Below are 17589 nucleotides of genomic sequence, written 5' to 3'. Positions count from 1 at the left end.
GTTTCAAGGTTTTTAACATTTTGGTAGCATAGGATGGTTTGAGCGTGGCAGGTCCAGTCAAAATTGCGGATACTGCTGGTCCAATCAAAACTGCGGGTACGGTTTGTTATGACCAGGAGGGAATGTGAACCCTTGGACTGACGGGAGGCTGGTATGATCTTAGGAGATGGCTCCTCGGGTTCTCCCGTCGGGTGATGAGGCAGAACAGAAATTGGGACTGGCTGGATCTTCGGTGCTGGAGACTTAGATGGCCGTTGAGAGGGTGAATAGGTGTGAAGCTGGAGCAAAGGCCAACTGGATCTTCGCCACTGGAAGCCCGCGGCCCCCCCGAGAGGGCCCTTAGGGACCCAGGCCACTGGGATTTAGGTGGACCTTTGAGAGGTCGAGGAGGCGTGAGATCGGTGCAAGGGCCAGCTGGATCTTCGCCACTGGAAGCCCACGGCCCATTCGGGAGGAGCCCGTAGGGACCCAGGCCGCTGGGACTTAGGTGGGCCCTTGAAGACGGATGGTCCGGAAGAAGTCCGAGGTCGAATACCAGAGAGTACCCGCTTGCCAGTCCGAGGTCACACACCGAGGGATCACCGCTTGCCAGTCCGAACTCACACACCGAGGAATCATCCGAGAAGAAGCAGGAAGCAGGAACCCAAGGCACCAAGAGACTCACCGAAGCGAGCAGACTCGTTGCCAAGACAAGTAGTGTACAGAGGAAGTCTCCTTAAATACCTCCCTGAGCCTGAGCCCAATTGATGCAGCTGAATCTAATATAGGGGATGAGGCCCCTTTAAATACTGAGAGGAGGCGTGGCCTCACGCCTAAGGGCATGGCGGCCATCTTGGATCCGGGAGCGATGCAGAGCAGCCCAGTGCCTTGAGGGGAGGCCTGGGACGCCTCTCCCGCCGGCAACCACCGTGAGGGCCCAGGCCGAGGTGCGGGGGGAGAATGGAGCCGGACTCCAGTGACCCCTCAATGCTGCCGCGGCGGCCCCGACGGCACGTATCAGGTAGGGGTTGTGGTCGCGGGTGGCCGTGGCCACGAAGCACAACATGGTTGTCACTGGTTAGAACCGTGGGTACGTCCAGAATTTGTCAGGACAGCGGGTATGACAAATCATACCCGCTGCCATGGGCACAATTAGGCACCACGTGAGGTTCATGAGACCACGTGAGTATGTTTTTCATTCATATATATGAGTATTTTCTATTTACATTTATTGTAGCTTGAAGTTGGCAATTTGTTTGTTTTAAGGCATTCTAAGTTTAAATTCATTGTCACAAGGTACTTGATCCCCCAGTCCCCTAGCATTAGTTTGTGAATTATTCCCACATGAAGTTAAAATCATTACTAAGCATTGTAAGAAATGGACAGTGCGGGCAGAGCGAGATGCATTCATGAGCTGGCCTGAGGACAGCAGCTTTACAGCCCTGGTTCTTCAACAATTGCCGTAATACATTAAGCCTAAAAAGATAGGAAAGTCTTTAACATGACATTTGCATTATTTTAACATGTTTATGGTTACACGGGAGCATAGGATAGGCACCGGATTAGATTCCCAGAGTTCAGGATCAGTTCCACGCTCCCCTCCCCCTTATGAGAGCAAGGAATCAGAATTTAACCCTTGGTTAGGCTATAGTACAGGGAACCTTACATTTACAGCCTTGGACTGTCTGTTTTTATAGTTTGTAATAAGATTTGTATGTTGCTCATAGTAGCTGGTTGTGTTTGAAGACTGTAGTTTGTCAGCCCCTGCCTCTTATAACTGTTGTTATTGGCCAATTGTCCAGCATACTTAATGAAAACTTATTAAGAAGTGATACTAGTTCATTTGCTTGTATAGAGTTAAATTTAATATTTTATCCCTATTATATGTAATGAAATACTATAAATTCTGTTTATTTCGGGAAAGAACCGATATGGCAGGATGAGGTGAAAGATGCAGTTAGTTTCTGAGTGCCTTTGTCTTTCAACAAAGCAGATGTTTGAAATTGTTTATACAGAGATCTGATAGAGATGAGATAAGATTCCTTTTTTACATTTCTGCTTTAATAAATTAAAAATCACCTGGTTAGAGCAGACTAGCATTTCTTTCTTTAGGTAAAACCTTAACAGTAGTTTCTATAGTAAATGAAAAAGTCTTCCCAGGTGATTAGACTTAAAAAGAAAGTGTTTCTACTATTTGCCTTTATTTTGGAATTATCTATTGGCATTCCTGCTTCCTGCTCTGCACTATAGAATTGTGAGATATATGTGCAAAATGTGCTCATTTGTAGCTATTTTCATATAATAATTAGATTTAGAAAGGCTATGAGTATTTAATTTATTATCAGAAAAGGATATATTGCTTTTCCTTGTTTCAGAATTCCTAAGGGAGTTAATTACTAGTGTTAAAGTTTAAAACTTGAAAGGACACTGGCAGTTAAGGGGTTAGCAGCAGAGAGAAAGGGGGGGCGAGTGAGGGATGCGGGAAAGTGTTTCTCAGGAGAAGACACAAACGGAGGAGAAAACTCCATTCAATGAATTAATCTTTCAGTTTAAAATCACACTGGTGAGGAATTAAAAGATATTAAGATTAATAATAATAAAGGAAAATTGGTTTCTTACCTGATAATTTTCGTTCCTGTAGTACCAAGGATCAGTCCAGACTGCTGGGTTATGCCTCCCCTCCAGCAGATGGAGTCAGAGAAAAGCTGAAAGGCATCCCCTAGATATACCGGTGTGCCACCTGCGATCCCTCAGTATATTTGATATCAAAGCAGAAGGAAACCAACCTTTTTATCCCAACCACTGACTAGATCAAGTAGTAACATTGTCTAACTACAGCAACAAACCTGTCACATAGAAACATAGACATGACAGCAGAAGAAGACCAAACGGCCCATCCAGTCTGCCCAGCAAGCTATGCACTTTTTTTTTTCCTTTTTCTCTCTCTCTCTCTCTCCCATACTTGTTACACCTGGCTTCCAGTACCCTCTAGTTCTATTTCCCCTCCACCCCACCATCAATGCAGAGAGCAGCGCCGGAACTGCATCCAAGTTAATATCCAGCTCAATTAGGGGTAGTAACCGCCACAATAAGCAGGCCACACCCCCGCCCCTGTCCACCCAGACCATGCAATCCACATACAGATCCTTCCTTCCCCATTTCCCCTGCCTTTGAAGCAGAGAGCTAAGCTGGACATGCATTGAAAGTAAAGTATCGGCCCAGCTACACTTCGCTTCCCTGTGAATACAATTTTTTTTTTAATTTTTTAAATTTTTCTTCCACATTACCTCTTGCCGTTGAAGCCCAGAGCAATGATGGAGTCTCATCAACCGTGTGTATGTACACTGAACAAGGGTATTATCTCCAGGTAGTAGCCCCCATTTCCGCGAGCCACATTAACAATCAACAAATATTGAACAAGCCTAATAATTGGCAATACCTACAGCCTATGACCTCACCGGTAATTTTACATACTCTTACCCACCCCCTTTTTTTTGGAGATGGCAGCCCTCCATCCTTCCGCTCCGTGAAGGTAGTATACCATTGGCATCCCGCTCCGTGAATGCCACTCCATCCTTCCGCTCCATGAAGGTGGAACACCGACCACTGGCCACTGGCATCCCGCTCCGTGAATGCCTCTGTGGCTACTGCCGCTTCGTGCAGTGTTCTTAAACTAGAAACAACCTCAGAACAACTTACCGTATAATCCACAGTAACACTTGTAATTACAACCGGAAGGTGTAGCTCACTTCAAAAGAACGACCCAGACTGCTGGGATGTACTCGAGCCGCCTTAAATGGAGTGGGACCCAGAGAATCCCGCTCGAATTACGCTGCTCCCAAAGGACTCAGCCGATGGACCACGATCATCCAAGCGATAATGCCTAGCAAATGTATGCAAGGATTTCCAAGTGGCCGCCCTGTAAATCTCCTGGCAAGATACCAACTGGCTTTCAGCCCACGAAGCCGCCTGAGAACGCAGAGAGTGAGCCTTCAGCCCATTGGGAACAGACTTACCACAACCAATGTACGTGGACGCGATTGCGGTCTTCAACCATCATGCAATAGTCATCTTGGATGCCTGAAGGCCCTTCTTGGGGCCATTCCACAACACAAACTGGTGATCCGACCTCCAAAACTCATTAGTCACCTCCAAATACCTCAGGAGTATACGACGGACATCCAAACGCCTCAAGTCCCGACCTTGAGAAGACTGGAGCTCCTCCTCCGAAAAGGAAGGTAATTCCACCGTCTGATTAACATGAAAAGCCGATACCACCTTAGGCAAGAAGGAAGGAACTGTGCGCAACGACACACCAGACTCTGAAATACGCAAGAACGGTTCCCTGCACGAAAGAGCCTGCAGCTCCGAAACATGATGTGCTGACAAAATGGCCACTAGAAATATTGTCTTGAGAGTTAAATCCTTCAAAGAGGCCCACTTAATAGGTTCAAAGGGGGCAGTACATAGACCACGAAGGACCAGGTTCAAGCTCCAGGAAGGACAGGGGAATCTCACAGGAGGTCGTAAGTTTCCCGAACTCCGTGCAAAAAACGAGCAACATCTGGATGACACGCCAGACAGACACCGTCCACCTTGCCCCTCAGGCAACCCAGAGCCGCCACCTGAACCCTAAGAGAACTGTAGGCCAGACCCTTCTTCAAACCAGCCTGCAAAAAGGTAAGGATATGCCTTATAGAAGTCTGTTGCGGCAAAATCTTTAAATCACAACACCACAAGTCAAAGACCTTCACTACACTAGCATAAGTAAGAGTAGTCGAGGATCTGCGCGCCCGAAGGAGTGTAGTAATAACCGCTTCATGATACCCTTTCTTCCTCAATTGCCTCCGCTCATAAGCCAAGCTGCCAGCAAAAGCGATCCGCCCGATCGAAAAATACTGGACCCTGGCGAAGGAGATTCAGAAGGTGACCTACACGCAGTGGCCCGTCCACCGCCAGATTGACGAAATCCGTGAACCACGGGTGCCTTGGCCACTCTGGAGCCACGAGAATCACCAGACCCCGATGAGATTCTATGCGCCGTAACACTTTTCCCACTAGGGGCCACGGAGGGAACACATAAAGGAGAACATGAAGAGGCCACGGAAGTACCAGTGCATCCACCCCTTCTGAGCCATGCTCCCGCCTTTGCCTGAAGAAACACACCACCTTGGCATTTAGCCGAGTTGCCATCAAGTCCAAGCGCTGCACCCCCCAACACTGAGTTATGAGCTACATCGCCTCGGCCGACAGCTCCCACTCCCCCGGGTCTAGGTGATGCCGACTGAGATAATCCACCTGAACATTGTCCACACCTGCAATATGGGTGGCCATGATGCGGGTTAAATGACGTTCCGCCCAGGCCATCAACAATGACGCTTCGGCCGCCACTGTCCGACTTCTTGTGCCTCCTTGTCGGTTTATATATGCCACCGTGGTTGTGTTGTCCGATAGAACTCGCACCGCCCAACGGTGTACCATCGGGAGGAGTTGACGCAAGGCCAGACAGACCGCCCTGGTCTCCAGGCGATTGATGGACCACGTGGCCTGGCGAGGAGACCACATCCCCTGTACCCGCTCGGGACTGACACACGGCCCCCCAGCTGGACAGACTGGCATCCGTCGTTACGACTAACCAAGGTGGAGGTTCTAAATCCACACCTTGCAGGAGATGGTCCAGGATCAACCACCAATCAAGGCTGGACCGGGCCGGTTCCAGCAATGGTAGCACCATGTTGTAATCCTCGGACCTGTGATCCCAATGAGAAAGAAGTGCTCTTTGTAAAGGCCGCATATGCGCAAAAGCTCACGGTACCATCTCCAGAGTAGAAGCCATATGTCCAATGACTTGTAAGTAATCCCAGGCCGTGGGTAACGGGAGATCCAACAGGTTCCACACCTGTGCCATCAGGTTGACCATCCGCTGATGTGGCAGGAACACCTTGCCTACCGAAGTATCGAATCGGGCTCCCAAGAACTCCAATCGTGGGGTCGGTTTCAGCTGGCTCGTTGTGAAGTTGACTACCCAACCTAGCGTCTGCAGTTGTTCCACCACCAACCGAACCGCTCGCTTGCATAATGCTTCCGACTTTGTCCAGATGAGCCAATTGTCGAGATAGAGATGTACCAGTATTCCTTGACGGCGTAGATGCTGTGACGACCACCAGAACCTTGGTGAACACTCTTGGGGCTGTCGCCAACCCGAACGGAAGGGCACAAAACTGGAAATGGTTCCCTAACAGCATGAACCTCAGGTATCTCTGGTGATGCTCCCAGATCCCAATGTGGAGATACGCCTCGGTTACATCCAAAGAAGCCAAAAATTCTCCCTTGTGGACGGCCACAATAACAGATCATAGCGTCTCCATGCGAAAACGAGGAACGCGTAAGGTCCTGTTGACCCGCTTTAAATCCAAGATCGGTCTGAACGTGCCTTTCTTCTTTGGAACCATGAAGTATATGGAATACCGGCCAGTCCGATGTTAGGCCGGCGGAACTGGGATCACCTCCCCCAGCGTCCTCAACCGGTCCAAAGTTTGAGCAATAACCAGCTGCTTTTCCGGAGGACCGCATGGCAACGCCAGAAAAAGATCCCGGAGCGGACGAGCAAAATCCAACACGTAACCGTGACTTACCACGTCGAGGACCCACTGGTCCGAGGTTATCTTGACCCATTCCTCCCGAAACAGGGCCAACCGACCCCCGATGCGCGGAATGGAGGAATGGGTCTGCACGCCTTCATTGTGTAGCTTTGTTGGGGGTAAAGGCCTGCGAAGATCCTGATCGCTGAGGCTGCCTGCCACGAAAGGAAGGAGTCCAAGATTGCGCCCTCGACGCTTGCTGTCTCTGGGGAAGGGAACCACTTATCCCCACACAGAACCGGCACTGACCCTGGAACCGACCCCTGGAATTCCCAAAGGGTCAAGACTGTCGGGGCTTATCCTCAGGCAACTTATAAACCTTGTTGTCTCCTAAGTCCTTGATAAGCTGATCTAGCTCGTCTCCAAACAACAATTTTCCCCTGAATGGAAAAGAATCCAGCCGTGACTTAGAGGAAGCATCTGCCGCCCAGCGACGGAGCCAAAGTAACCGCCTTGCGGATACTGCAGAAGACATAATGCGAGCCAAAGTCCGCAGCAGATCATATAAGGCATCTGCTGTGTAGGCGACCGCAGCCTCCACGCAGTTAGCCTGTTCCGCTTCGTCCGGCGGAAGATCCTGAGCTGTTAACAGTTGTTGAATCCAGCAAAGAGTGGCCCGCTGTACCATGCTGCTACAAGCCGCTGCCCGGACTCCTAACATTGCAACTTCAAAGATGCGCTTCAATACGATCTCCAACTTCCGGTCCTGGAGATCCTTCAACGCTATACCTCCTGTCACGGGGATGGTAGTATGCTTAATCACAGCTGTGACCACCGAATCCACGGTGGGAGTCTTGAGAAGGTCCAAGGACTCAGACGGCAGGGGGTATAACTTATCCATAGCCCTGCTAACATGCAAGGAAGCTTCCGGGAGATCCCATTCTTTAGAGACAATCTAGAACAGTTTGGGATGAAAGGGAAAAGTTGGCGGGGGGTCTCGGAGGCCTGCCAGAGCTACATCCCCCGTGGAAGTGTCAGCTTCCTGGTGTGGAGCCGAGAGTTCCAGTTCCTTCAACACCTGCGGGATCAAGAAACGCAGCTCATCCTTGCCAAACAAATGAAGAATATGGGGGTCATCCCCCTCCACAGTCGCCTGACCTTCCGAATTGCCCCCTCCGTCTGTGTCCGGAATGTCCGGAGCGGGATCCGGGAAGTCCGATACTCCTGCGCCCCCCCCGGGGCCGCGGGCAACAAGCCCCCACCTTCCCCTCATCTGGTGTCGTCCTGGGGATCTTAGGTGGAGAGGGGCCATCCACCTCACAGCCCGCCTCTGCTTCCAAGAACGCTTTTGTGCATCAACAGCACAAACTGCGATGAAAACGGGACTGGCCTCTTAAAGGAGTCCCCCGCGGGTCGGGGGGGGGGGGCCGAAGGGCTTCAAAATCGAGCGAACTGTGCGGGCTTAAGGCAGGCGAGGAAGAAGGAGGGGAATCCTCTGCCTCCGACGCTGTCCCCTCTGTCGGCAACGCTTGCAAGATGGCCGCCGCCGCCTCCTTCTCTATGGGAGGCGGGGCTGCCGAGCGAGAACAGAGAACTCCCCAATGCCGCGCAGAGGAAACGCTGCGGGCAGCGCTCGGCCCCCAAGAGGTCCCTCGCCCCCAGGAAGACATCGGGAGCAGAAACCCTCTTGGAAGAGTTGCGCCCCCGCCCCCCCGCAGGCCGTACAGGCCAAAGATCGAGGCATAGAGAGCAGAGCCGGGGAGACACGCGGCCAGAAAAGCGCGTCAAAAAGTAAGCCACTACCTTCTCAGAAAACAACGCGCCGGGTGAACCAGACACCCGCTCCAGAGTCCCCGGGCTGAACCGAGGCAGGCCTGGGCTGCAAGGGTAAGCCCACTGCCTGCCCCCAACAGGACTTAAGTGGCTTTTTTTTTTTTAACAAAGAACGTGGCTGCTCCTAAAAGCCCCCTTCAGAGAAGACCTCTGGAATACTGCTACTGTGGGGGGAGGGTGACCGGCCCACCGGTAATCTCTCCCTCTGGCCCACAGGGACTAACTAGCTCCAGGCAAATGGTGTGAGGGCAATGCCCTCCCAAGCCTGCCGCAAACCGGCCTTCTCGCTGCACGTGAAATCCAATTTAAAACACAAGAACCTAATGTGTCCTAAAACTTCCTGCCTCTTATTTTATTTTATATTACTTGAAAGAGATAACAAACTAGTTGATCTAGTCAGAGATAGTATAAAAACAAAACCTGGATAACCCAGTAGCAATGAGGAAGGATCAGATCCGCAGGTTATGCCTCTCAATCTGCTGGAGTCAGAGAAAATACTGAGGGATTGAAGGTGGCACACTGGTATATCTAAGGGGTGCCTTTCAGCTTTTCTCTGACTCCATCTGCTGGAGGGGAGATATAACCCAGCAGTCTGGACTGATCCTGGTACGTACAGGGAACGTTGATTTAGCAAGAATGTTTAGTTTCGTTTACAGAGAATAAAAATCTGTTTCTTGTCAGTACAGGGAATACAGAATTGAATGAGCTCTTCCTTTTTGGAAAGAGTTTTGTTTGAACAGAGTGTTACTACTGTAAGTTTTTTTAAAGGTACGAGTAAGTGTATCTGATGGAGTAAGTTATGGCATGGTAAAGTTAAATATATATTCAATGCTAAAGTATGTCAGTTAAAAATTATGTCATATCCTAATGATGCCAGATTACATCCCTGTTTTTCTAAGTGTCTGCAATAAGAGTTAATCACACAAAAATAAATCCTGGCCAGTATTAAATGACTACTGAGAGAATTGAGGCTATTTTGAAAGCACATTGAAAAAGTTACGAGCATTCCTTGGCATGGTAACACTGCTGGGAGTTGGTCTCAGCAGTCAGGGTTCTGGCTATTACAAAGCATCCAAAGATTTGGTCATCACACCAGCACACCTAAAGCACCTCCTAGGCCATTTCTTGCAAATCTAATTGATTTTATCAAATTGCCTTTATGTCAAAATTACAAGTACGCACTAACAATGATTTGCTGTTTCTCAGGGTGGAGGAGGCTTTCCCAGTAGTGAAGGCAGATATCTCTGTAGCTAAGATTCTGCTGAGAGAATTCATTCCAAGGTTAAAAACTAAAACTGGTATTTTTCTATACCACTACTTGTGGTAGTGCCTCCTAGAGGCATAACAATAGAAACAAAAAAGTAGATTCATGACCACTATTTGCTGAATTAAGGCATATCAGAATGTTTAGTTTCAATGGAACTGTAATTTTACTGTAACCATTACCTTACTTTTGTTGTATGCCAGGTTTATATTTTTCCCGGTTGACAATACAGTTTTCTCTGTGAGATATAATGCTTGAAGATGACATTTTTCCCAGTTTGATTTCTTTTCATTTTAAACAGACCTATTTTTAATTCTGACTTTTGTTTTATTCTGGATCAATCCAAACACTTTTTGGTCTAATTTTTGAGCTCAAATATGTGTTAATTGTTGTTTGTCTTTTGTGTTATTTGTGTGTCATGACACCTGAAGAATGCAATGAATGAATTTATGTCAGTTCGGTGAAATATATGTTTCTATGTAATGTCTGAACACTTGGGGGCAGATTTTCAAAGGGATACGCACGTAAAATACGCGTGTACCCCCGAAAACCTGCCCCAAGTTCCCCCTGCGCGCGCCGAGCCTATGTTGAATAGGCTCGGCGGCATGTGCAAGCCCCGGGACGCATGTAAGTCCCGGGGCTTTCCTGGGGGGGGGGCGGGGGGGGGGGGGGGGGGGTGTCGGTGGGCGTGTCGCGGTGGCATGTCATCCGGGGGCAGAGCCGTGGTGTGGTTCCGGCCCGGGGGTGTTTCGGGGCATGGCCAAGGCCTCCGAAATTGCTCCTGGGCTGGGGAATCGCGCAGCCGGCGCAGGCGTAACTTTTCAAACAAAGGTAGGGGGTTTAGATAGGGCTGGGGGGATGGGTTAGGGAGGGGATGGGAGGGGAAGGAAGGAAAGGGGGTGGGGTGGAAGGGGTGCGGTGGCGGGGTGGAAGGAAAGTTCCCTCCTAGGCCGCTCCGATTTCGGAGCGGCCTAGGAGGGAACGGAGGCAGGCTGCGCGGCTCGGCACGCGCAGGCTGCCAATTTTGCACAGCGTTGCACGTGCCGACCCCAGATTTTAAAAGATATGCGCGGCTACACCTGTATCTATTAAAATCCGGCGTACTCTTGTTTGCGCCGGTCGCGCGAACAAAAGTACGCGTGGGCATTACTAGATGCAGGGAGTTCTGGCCATGATGGAATCTTCTCACTGACTAATTTGAATTTGTTTTGCTCTTATATTAGGTTTTGATCCGTAACATACACATCTCACTTAATAATGAATTAAGAGGCTATGCTTCGATGTCAAAAAAATGCACCATACTAGGAGAACTGTATACGCCATATGTCATTTATTTCAGAAATCATCCCATCCTTTGCCACAGAAGTCATCTTGCACCCTTCATTATATGAACTGAAATGTTTACAATTCTTGCCTGATTTTCTCTTTATGTTTGTCTTGTTCTATGGAGGGATGGTCTTACCTAGATGCTGTTTTCCTTGCTTTTATGAGTCAATGTACCCTTGACATATGATAACTGATTGTCATAACAAAAATATTTTTATGATATACCGAGTCAATACCTAGTTAGGTACCTATTTGCAGATGCCATTATTTAGATTTTCAAATTAATGATACAGTCTGAATTAATGCAGTTTTGTAGCATTTTCCAGTCCTACTGAGTCAGATAAATGATTGGTTGTTATGTTCTCCTTTATCTTTACCTATGGAAGCTAGTCTGATCACATTCAAGGTTCAAGAGGGATCAAGAGGGATATATAATTCTTTCTCCCTTATTTCTTGTTTTTATTTTTCTGACTTCCTTCACTTTCCTGTGCAGGGACTCGCCCAGGTGGTTTGGTAGCCCTACAAGGACATTATTTTGTATTTGGTCACAAAGCATACCGAGCACTTCAGTGCAAGTGTTTTATCCTACACACACTTTATCCGAATTTGTCTGTAATTCCAAATGTTTACTCTTAATTATTTCCAATTGAAGAGAGAATTGCAACAGTCGTTAGATTTCCTTAATTTTAACAAAATCTCCCTACTTACTGAAGGCCAAAATGTAGGTTTAGCCAATACAGGTGTCATTCCATTAGTTACTAGGGTTCCTTTTCAATTTATGGTACAAAAATACAATACTTATAAGCTGTTTTAGAAGTTATGGCTTATGAGTATGAGTATGCTTTTTACTAAATTATTAATGAATTATCACAGCCATATGCACGAATGATTATCTGTTATTATCTCAAAGCGGAGTATGTGCTATAGTAAAAGGACAAGGTTGTGTTTCCGTTGATAATTCTGAATTAGTAATGGATTTGGTCTACTTGGTGGGAACAACTAGTAAACTGGCTCATATCCCTAAAGGAAATTGCAGGGGTTTCTTGTGGTTTGCTCTGGTCCTTCTTATGGCTGTGATAGTAGTGTGTATGTGTTTGCCTACCTGTTTATTGTTTATGGGCCCAAACAATGTCTCCTATCACCTTGAACACGATCAACATTCAAAGGTCAAGTATGATACAGAACTTCTATGCTTCCCTCGATACAGCAGCATCCCTGGAAAGGGACCTCCACAGGATGAGTCATGTTGACAATGATGGGTAAGGTCAAAGTACGCCCTCTGACAACCTAAGACAGTTGCATGGCCCTGATGGTGATGATTGTCCCAATCATCAAGAGGGAAATGAGGATTTAGGTTAATTACTACTTTAAGAAAACTGCCCCATGTTGATTAGTAACTGGAATAAAAAGGCCTGGATAGAAAAAATTCAGCCCAGAGACAGAACAAACTGAGGCTGAGAACGGCATGCGAGTGCAGAGTGAATTCCTGATAAGAAAAGTGCCAAGAAAGTTACAAGAGACAAACAGGCTGATACACCGTTTTGCCGCGCGTTTTCGACGCGCTAGCTTTACCCCTTATTCAGTCGGGAGGGTGGGAGAAGCAAAGGGGTAATTTGTAAAGGATCAGGGTGGGTTTTTTTTTTATCAGGCCATCGGCGCCATTTTTATCAGTGGTAGCCAAAATGGTGCTGATGGCCCGAGAGCAGGAGATCGCGCCGGCCCCCCCCCCCCCCCCCCACTGGACCACCAGGTAATTTAACATTTTGGGGGGGTTCGGGAGGGTGGGAGAGCAAAGGGGTCATTTGTAAAAAGTCGGGGTGGGGTTTTTTTAATCTGCTCAGGCCTCACTAAAAAATTAATGATGTGAATTGGAATAGGAACCGATTCCAATTCACATCTCTAACGATCCAATTTTTTTCTCCCTCCATCCGAACCTGATCGTTAAAACGATCGGGCACACGATTCACATCTCTAATGCAGAACATAAGATTAAATTGAGTAGATAAATGAACTAATCACATACTTAACTATTAGTACAGATTCAAAACCTTCATAAGTCATAAGGAAAAACAATCAATGCATTTAATAGAATAATCATGGATAGCTCTGTGAAATGATGTGGTGAGTGTAGAAATGCAGTTTAGCCTATTCCATCTCTATATGCTTGCTCGAATAGCCATGTTTTGAGAAGTTTTCTGAATAGTTTTAAATTGCTCTATGTTCTCAAGTTTTCTGGTAAGGTGTTCCACAGACCCAGGCCTGCCAGGAAAATCGCTCTCTCCCATACCGTAGTAAGTCTGGCAATTGTGGTTGAGGGTATTGATAATAAGGCTTTATTTGCCGATCTCATGTTTCTCTGTGGTGTGAGTATTTGTATTACTGTATTTAGCCATTCGACTTCCTTGCCATATATTGTCTTGTGTAGGATGGAGAGTACTTTAAACTCAATCCATTTCTTAATGTATAACCAGTGAAGTGCTTTTAGAACAGGAGTTATGTGTTCAGTATTTTTATGACCTGTTAGAATTCTAGCGGAAGTGTTTTGGAGTATTTGAAGTGGTCGTGTCGTTGATTTGGGAAGGCCTAATAGTAAAGAATTTCAGTAATCAAAACTCATAAAAATAAAAAATTGTGGAATGGTTCTAAAGTCTTGTTGATTTAGGAGTAGTTTTAATCATTTAAATATTGGTAGTTTGTTAAAACCTTCTTTTATTTTCATAGATATGTGTTTTTTAAAGTTCAATTCTGGATCAATCCATATACCAAGTTCCTTCACTTTATCATACTGTTTAATAATTGAATTGTCGATTTGTAAGGGCAGATTTTCAAAAGGATATACACGTACCCCCCGAAAACCTGCCCCAAGTTCCCCCTGCGTGTGCCGAGCCTACGTTGAATAGGCTCGGCAGCGCATGCAAGCCCCACGCTTGCATGCGGCATGCAAGCCGCACGCCGGAACCCTCGCTGAACGACCTCCTGCAGTCGATCTCCTGCCGGCGCCATTTTCCGTACGAAAACGATTCGCGGCGGGAAATCGCTCCCTGACCCCCGCTGGACCTCCAGGAACTGTTGGCCAGCTTGTGGGGGGCCTCCTGACCCCCACGAGACTTGCCAAAAGTCCAGCGGGGGTCTGGAAGGACCTCCTGCCGTCCAATCGTGTTCGTCTATGGCCGCCGCCATTTTTCGGCGCCATTTTGGAAAATGGCGCCGGCTGAAGACAACAAGATTCAGGAGCAGGAGCCCGTTCCGGACCGCTGCCGTTCCGGACCGCCGCTGGACCCGCAGGTTATTTAAGTCATTTGGGGGGGGGTTCGGGAGGGTGGGGGATTTAATTTAAAGGGTCGGGGGTGGGTTTTAGGGGGTTTTAATGTGCCGGTTTTGCGATTTTTCGATTTTTCACGATTTTTCACGATATTTTACCCCCCCAAACGGCAACAATACGATTCCCTCCCCCTCCCAGCCGAAATCGATCGTTAAGACGATCGAGGACACGATTCACATCCCTAAAGTATACTATCTTTATATGAAAGGTGACTCATCCCAGGCAGGCTTCTCACGGCATCTAAGCCGTCTAAGTCAGTGATTTTATTTGGATATTTGCACACGAGTGAAGACGATGTAGTAGAGCAAAGATGAGGGAGTGGAGAGCCTCTGTACAATGTCTCTGGACACCTGCTTCCTCGTTTATCTTTTGGTTTCTCTTGAGTCTTTCCCACAGCACTACAGTCGCCAAGTGGTGATGATTTTGGATATTAGTAGAGTTGTGGGCACAGGGAGTTAGTGTGCCGGTTTCCTTGTGTGGGCATAAGGTTAGTGGTCGGGGGGGGGGGGGGGAGCAGAGCACTGGGGGCAGCACTAAAGGGTGCAACAAGCATCCAGCGCTTGCCTTTAAGTGCCCTCTAGTTGCGTTGATGATGCGGTTGGTGGGAGGGCCTCATGGTCAGGTGGCAGCAGGGCTCCGGATGGCAGTTGGTTGGTGGGTTGGGTGTTCCAGCGAGTGGTTCGGTTGGGCCCTGGACCCCGACGGGTGAGCGCCGGTAGCGCAGGCATTTGGTGTGGCTGGAGAAAGTAGCTGCATACAGCGCATGCCTTTAAGTGCCCTCTAGTCAAGTTGATGACGCGGTTGGTGGGAGAGCCTTGTGGTTGGGCGGTGGTAGGGCTCCGGATGGCAATCGGTCGATGGGTTGGGGGTTCCGGGGAGCGGTGTGGTCAGGACCTGGACCCCGACGGGTCAGCACCGGTCACGTGAGCGTTTGGTGCGGCCGGAGAAGATGTACAATAAAACTCTCTGGTAATACTTATGTTTTCTTTAACCCAGACCAATTAAGGGAACTCCTGAATAGTAGAGTATGAAATCCTGTAACCACCTAATAATGTGGATCAGTATAATATATTACAGGAAAACTAAGCAGTTTATTCACTTTTGTATTAGTTTATATTGTAGCTCCTCTGTTTTCTTTTAGTAAATTTTTCTCCCCCAATGTTTCTTTCTTTGGAAATAAGAGAATGATATTTTTCTTTTCTTTATTGCTAATTCATAAGAACATAAGAAAATGCCATACTGGGTCCATCAAGGGTCCATCAAGGGTCCATCAAGCCCAGCATCCTGTTTCCAACAGTGGCCAATCCAGGCCATAAGAACCTGGCAAATACCCAAAAACTAAGTACCCAAAAACTAATTCGATTAGAGATTTCTTAAATAATGTCTCTTAAAGTTTCATTACAAAGTGTATCTTTGTTTAATATGTGTAAAAGATTGATAAATAAAAAATTAAACAAAAAACAAAACAAACAATACCTACAATACCTGAATGTAATCTGCTGTGAAGTGGCTGAAAAGCGGAATATAAAGCAAATAAATAAAAATAAATAAAATACATTTACTTGAAAAATAGGTTACTGGAAAGTATTTTTTATGCATTTTCTGCACTCAAAGCAGCATGGTAGCATCCTATCAAACACTTGATGCCAGATATCATAAAAATGTTTTCAAATACCACAGCTACCCACAACTATGATTTCATCAATTATTGAAGCTTTCCTTATTTTCCTAGATAGGAAACAAGTGATTGAAATTCAAAAAGCACATCAAATAAAAAAAATATATTTACCTATGATTGTTTTGCTGCAGTTCTCGTTTGCCCACTCATAGCAGTCGGACCATGGAAGTACTCTTTGGAATGAGGCAAATAAATAGAAGAAACTGTAGGCAATAATGACATTATAATAAATAGACACTATTGCTGAGGTAATGACCATAGTGAAACCCACTCCTAGAGAAAAGACAATAAAAAAATGATTCAGCATTCTGTAATTACAAATGCAGAAAATGAAATTCTTTGGGCTCATGTTTAAATCTTGCCATGCTGAAATTTGATTTCAAAGACTAATACTTGAACCTATGAACACAAATGCTATGGAAATATTATTTTTCATTAGTTGGGCATGGTAGCCATGTGTTTTGAAAACTGTGAAAAGAAACACAATTCTAGCTCTTTTTTGTTATCATTTAGTATGTTAATAGCAAACTCAGGTTTATGACACCATTAAAGGAGTATCAAAGCAACATAGGATAAAGCTAGGTTGGTACAAATGTGTCGCAGTCCCAGCAACCTGGGGAGGTTCAGAGGTTTTGTTTTGCTTTATTTTTTATATTTAACCCGGCTAGATTTTCAATATAGCCAGTTAAGATTAAAATGATCTGGTTACACACACCCGGTTAACTTTTAAACCTAATTGGTTGTATAACAAATATAGGGGGTTATTTTCTATAGGAGTAACGACCGGAAGGGGAGGAGTTGGGGCGGACGACGCGAAGCCAGCGCAGACAGCGAAAAGGTAAGGAGCCTTTTCGCTTCCAATTTCGCGCCCAATAGCACCACCTTTTATGATGGCACTATTGGGTGCAAAAGCCGGCAGGCACACCCCCCGCTTCGCCCCCTCGTCCCCCTGTACCGCGCGATTCACAACGCCGCGGTGACTTAGAAAATTTAGGCCATAGCCAGTTAGATTTAAAAGTTATCCATGTAACGCTACCCAAATAACCTTACCCAACTCATATGTGAAACACAGAAACATAGAAATGACGGCAGAAAAGGACCAAACGGTCCATCCAGTCTGCCCAGCAAGCTTATGGTAATAACTACTGCACCATACAAGTCATCATTAAAATTATCAGTTTCCTAGACTACAGGGCCCTTTTGGTTGCTGTTCAAGCCCAGTTCCCCGTTACCTCTTGCCATTGAGGCAGAGACCAATGCTGAAGTTGTATCAAGAGTTGCAGGCTTATTGGTTAAGGGTAGTAACTGCCGCATCAGCAAGTTATCCCCATGCTAATTTGTTTTCCCAGACTGTACTATTCAATATCCTTGTTGGTTGCTCTCTGAATCTAATTCCCCTTTTCCTCTTTTCCCTCTGCTGTTGAAGCAGAGAGCATCAACAGCATAAAGGTTTATCGGTTAAGAATAGTAACTGCCATACCAGCAAGTTACCCCATGTACTCTTTTTTTCATTCCCATCCTCTAGCCTTAAGAAATTCCAGTGTTTATCCCTTTGAAATCTTTTACGGTTATTGTCTTCACCACCTCCTCCATAAGGGCATTCCAG

The 17589-nt window shown here is 46.7% G+C and overlaps 2 protein-coding genes across 5 annotated transcripts in view; one reads left to right on the top strand and one right to left on the bottom strand.

Annotated features, from left to right (window-relative positions):
• AGTR2 (angiotensin II receptor type 2) overlaps positions 1-17589 on the top strand; it is a 135932-nt gene that overhangs the window by 3856 nt on the left and 114487 nt on the right. The window lies entirely within an intron of this gene.
• Positions 1-17589, bottom strand: part of LOC115094058 (sodium- and chloride-dependent neutral and basic amino acid transporter B(0+)-like) — a 271756-nt gene that overhangs the window by 159339 nt on the left and 94828 nt on the right. For all 4 annotated transcript variants that reach the window (XM_029606716.1, XM_029606718.1, XM_029606719.1 and 1 more), the window contains exon 6: positions 16095-16256. In XM_029606716.1, the coding sequence (XP_029462576.1) occupies positions 16095-16256 (162 nt within the window). The remainder of the gene's footprint in view (positions 1-16094; positions 16257-17589) is intronic.

Source organism: Rhinatrema bivittatum, chromosome 6 (assembly GCF_901001135.1).
Source record: "Rhinatrema bivittatum chromosome 6, aRhiBiv1.1, whole genome shotgun sequence".
In the NCBI taxonomy this organism is placed as follows: domain Eukaryota; kingdom Metazoa; phylum Chordata; class Amphibia; order Gymnophiona; family Rhinatrematidae; genus Rhinatrema; species Rhinatrema bivittatum.
Note: the sequence above shows the minus strand (reverse complement) of the source record. Positions and strands in the feature narration are given on the sequence as shown.